At 30.0% G+C, this 4,880-nt stretch overlaps 1 protein-coding gene across 1 annotated transcript; it reads right to left on the reverse strand.

Moving 5' to 3' along the window:
- Positions 1–386: 386 nt before the first annotated feature.
- LOC105669206 (uncharacterized) lies at positions 387–2,738 on the reverse strand. The gene is made up of 7 exons (XM_067349832.1): positions 2,672–2,738; positions 2,517–2,594; positions 1,916–2,008; positions 1,644–1,685; positions 1,420–1,569; positions 729–897; positions 387–633 (listed from the first exon to the last, which is right to left on the reverse strand). The coding sequence occupies exons 1-6, from the start codon at positions 2,721–2,723 to the stop codon at positions 842–844; spliced, it is 471 nt and encodes a 156-aa protein (XP_067205933.1). The 5' UTR covers positions 2,724–2,738; the 3' UTR covers positions 387–633; positions 729–841.
- Positions 2,739–4,880: the final 2,142 nt, after the last annotated feature.

Raw genomic sequence — 4,880 nt, forward strand, 5'->3', positions numbered from 1 at the left:
CAACGCTATTATTAGGGCGCGATTTGTGATTAATGATATCCTATACCTAAGACTCACGCCATGATCTAACAGTTAATTACCGACATATCCACAACATTAGCTCAACGTTAAAGTCGTCATCGAACAGAGTTGGCTAACGTTGTTTGGGCCAACGTCGTGCCGCGATTGGATTGATAGTCGGTTTGCCAACATATCTACAACGTTGGCCCCACATTAGTCCGAGGGTCATCATCAAGCAAGAGTCGACTAAGGTTATTTGGACCGATGTCGCGCCGCGATCGGTTCATAACAGTCGGCTTGCCATGATGCCGCCAATGTCGGCCCAAGAGTCAGTATAGGGCAAGAGTCGGCAAACCTTACCTGGGATTGAACAAAATTGTTTCAACTATTGTGTGAACTTTTTATTCTATATGGATGATAAAATGAGAAATACAATTAAGGAATAATTTAAGAATAATTTTAAAAAATTAACAACTTGAAAAGACAGTTATTAGGCGTTTAGAGTTTGGTTTTTAATTCGATCCTTTCGGTGTCCCTCCCAGTCTTTTGCATTCGACAAAGTATTGCTGATTGTCTTCAAAATGTGGGATTCTTTAATATATTCTCCCTTTATATTTAATCCGATATATATGTCTGAAATAATTGTAAATAGAAATAATAAATTATGCACATACACGGTATGAGTTCAGTTACTTACTGATAATAATTAAATAATATAGTTATTTTACCTTCAATATACTGATACAGACGAGTTCTTTTGAAAACTTTTTTCCCGTTTATCTCTTTAATTGCCGTGTATTTTAATGCAATCTCTCTTGACATAATTATTTTTAATTTGTTGCTAATGTTTTTCGATAATGTTTGATCTACATCGATGTACTGACGTAAATAAGCACACTGAAAATATAAACATAGAAATTGTTAGACTATGCAAAACACTATCAAAGAACTGTTATTATATTTTACATACACACACACACGCACACATACTACACACATTTTAATTATACTTATACCAGATTTATTATACTTATACCAGAAGCACTTACAAATTCAGAACAAAAATTTTCCATTTTTAATTTTGTGTTAAATTACAAGCAGCCGTTTGATTAATCAGAACACTTTTTATTTTTTTTATATCAAATGCGATATTTTCTACTTTTGAAGGTAGCAAATTTATTTCTGTAAATAAAAATTTATTTTAAAAAATTTCGAAACATATATACATGAAAAATTATATATATATATATATATATATATATTAGGTACCGCGGAAAGTTCGTGTCGTTTTTCCCGATGAACGACATCTCTTAGAAAAACGACACGAACTTTCCGCGGTACCTAATATATATATATATATATATATATATGTGTGTGTGTGTGTGGAAAATTTCGATTGCGTTTATAATTTCAACTAACTTGTATCATTTATTTCAATCGCAGATTTCAACTGTTGTATAACATCAGCGGAACCCTCGTTTAGCTGGTTTGTTAAAATATTCGGAATAGTTGATATGACGGGTATTTCATTTTCAAACAGTAAGACATTTTCCTCCTGGCACTGTTGATCTGAAAAATATACAAACTTCTAGTAAAAATTAGTCAAGAAATATATAGTATAAGTTTATCTAAAAATACCATACCTAAATTATTTGAAAACAAGTCCAAGTCATAGAATTTTTCATCTGAAAAAAATACACCATAAAATTAAAGAATTCGTAAATAATGTATTCTATAAAGAAACATTTCATCATTATGAAATCATTGAAACGTATTTTATTATTTATAATTATACGATTTCTCATTTGCCATTTACTTCTGTAATTCAAGATAATTAAGAATATCAACATTTAATGTTGTGAACAAATCTAATCTGGAATGTAAACGAATATAAATAAGAAATTTTATAAATTACCTTTGTCATGTTTATCTTTACTAGATTCTTCATAAGAATCATTTTTCATTGCAGTGTAATTTTTGTCGTTGGTTTGCTGTGACATACACTCATCTGGAAAATAATTATAAAAATAATAATGTGTAAAATTATAATAAATGATGCAAAGTATTTAATTACGAATGTAAACACAGAAAAATGATGTTTGTTCAAGTGAATTAATTTGAGAATTACTAGCATTTTTTACAAACTTCATTAGATTTCTCATCTGTATATTACAACAATTAAAATAATACGTATAGTAAAGAAAATTAAATATATTATTTAACTAATTATGCAATATAATCAATTTTAAAATATTATTCTTAAACAAATAGACTGAGCAGGAAGAATTACTATATTCATCAACATCAAATGATTTTTATACCAAAATGAATGTTAAATTATGTTGTATAAAATTATAAAAAATTTTTAATTATGTTGCAGGCGTTGTGGATTGTAATGTATAAAAATATAATAATATATAGTTATGTAGGGCAATTGATGTAAATGTAGTGGCAATAATAAAAAAGTAACATACATAATTGAATTATATGATACATATGCATTCAAATAAAGTTACCTTCGAATAAGGTATCACATATTGCAGATTCGTCCGTGCATTTATTCTTTTTCTCAAGTCTTTTTGATAAATTTTCGCCTAAAAAAATAAGAAAATGTAATTATATGCGGTAAAAATTTAAATAGATACATTAATTATTAAACTTAGACAATCACAAAGTACATTTAGATGAGCTAGATAATTTGGAAGAACCAATTTTTTCTGCATATGATTTTTCGCCAGTCTTTTTCAATATTTTAAAAGCTGAAAATGTTAAAAATAATTAATAATTATAAATTATTATTGAATATAAAAATAGATTATTAATACATCTCATCCTATTAATTATGCTTTAAATACACATTTAACAAATACATTCGTTTGGAAGACGATCCTTGTGAAGAAATTCTTCCACTGTCGTGACAGAATTGAATAGTTCGTTTATCTGTTCTTCATTTTTTAAAAGTTTTTTTTTTGCGAATTGAATTTTCTACCTTCTTTGATTTTTCATTTTGATCTTTATTTGAATTACTTGTAAAAGCAAATTCCTTGTCATTTAATAATTGTAATCTAAGCAGAGCATCGGCATACGTTTCTGTAATAAGTTTATTACAATAATAACAATAATAAAAATTTGGTAATATTTTACAGTATTAACTTCTTATATAATTAATAGTAAAATTACATAAATTCATACTTCCATGTGCTTTAATTTCCACGGTGTACTCCGGCCATGATGTTGGTGCAGTGTCTAAATTCTTTACAATGTTATGTAACAGTTCGGAATCTCTCTCAGTGTATGGTGGCGGAAGAAATTTACATTTTATTTTTTTTGTCTTCGCGTTCCAGTCGAGCCAATTTCTTGGCACAATGTCCAGTTGTTTTATGGACCCTTTTCTTCCTCTTGTCACGAATTGGACGATCACGTATGGACGACTTTCGTCGTCACTATCACTAGTGTCAGACATCTATAAATATAAGCTAAACAAATTTAAATATACCCAGCAACCTGTAGAAAAATTATGTCACTGGCTATGTTACAATATCACTTACTGTGAAAATTCGATTTTTATCAATAGCGATGTTCAATCTTGTAAATACTTTTTGTTCAGTAGTCCTGCCATCTTGTTCGTGCTCGTGTTTTCTGCAACGTTTTTTGTTTCTCGAGCCTTGGTAGCGTTTCTATGACAACATTGTCGACATTCACACATGAATATTGACACCGTCTATTTTGACATTAGATAGACACTATTTTCTTCAGTTCGAATTCTGCAGACGTTAGCCTGCGGTATACACAAAGCATTTGCTTTGTGTAGTGGCTTAGAGTGCAAAAGTTTGGAAATTGCAAGCTTCTACACGACTATCACTGCCAACCACACTACATTGTTATAAACCTTTCTATTTGAATCCATATTTTCATGTTTTGCACACTGCACTTATCACCGCACCACATCACACTAAGCCAATTGTAAACTTAAATATTCGCTTTTATATTAATGCAAAAGTTCCAAAGCAAAGACTTTTGTATTTTCTTTATTTGGTTTTAAAATCATTAATTTTGTTGAAATTGTATTAATTAAAATTGATTTGTCTGTTGATGCTGGTTTAGGATTTAATTCATAAATATCTACATTTGCAGAATTACACGGATATGTGTACACGAAATCCTTTACTTTAATAATGTCGACGTTTGCTTTAAAAATACCATCTGTGACATATATTTTTTTTATACGACAAATATTTTTATTGTTTAAAATAACAGTATTGTCGGGTGATTTTGTTGTAATGGTTATTTGTTTATATTTTAATTTTTTTATTTCTCCATTAGTCTGTTGTAGAATTTCTATTGAAGGGAGAGACGGTTTTTCATTAAGACATAATTTTTTTTCGTGCATTCTTCGAGCTAATTGAGGAGCAACATTGTGTGGTGAACGTAATGTGTTTTTTATTTTTCCTAAAAAAATTTCAAACGGAAACGCAGTTATGTAATTTAAGTTACATTGCATATTCTGTACGTCGTCTGGTATATGTTGAAGGCTGTGTACGTTCATTACCACAAATTCTGGACCATACAGTTCTTTTGATATTAAAATGAACTTTTGCAACAGATCTCTGGCGTAATCGACATAGTTTTTTGGCTATTTACGCGCGTCGCGATTACTTTGGACGCCTCGATACGAGTCGGGAATTAAAATAATGAGAGAGAGTAGTTGCAGATAATACCAATATATTATAAAACACGACCTTTGAATAGTCGGTACAGCAATGTATAAAAATCGTGCGGATTAGAAATGCGACTGTACACGGCGACCGTCTGTAGCGGACTCGTCGAGCATGTAACCGCTCTTCCTATCGTTCGCCTTAAAATTTCACCTTCGATAGGCT

The sequence above is a fragment of the Linepithema humile genome, chromosome 1 (assembly GCF_040581485.1).
Source record: "Linepithema humile isolate Giens D197 chromosome 1, Lhum_UNIL_v1.0, whole genome shotgun sequence".
NCBI lineage: Eukaryota > Metazoa > Arthropoda > Insecta > Hymenoptera > Formicidae > Linepithema > Linepithema humile.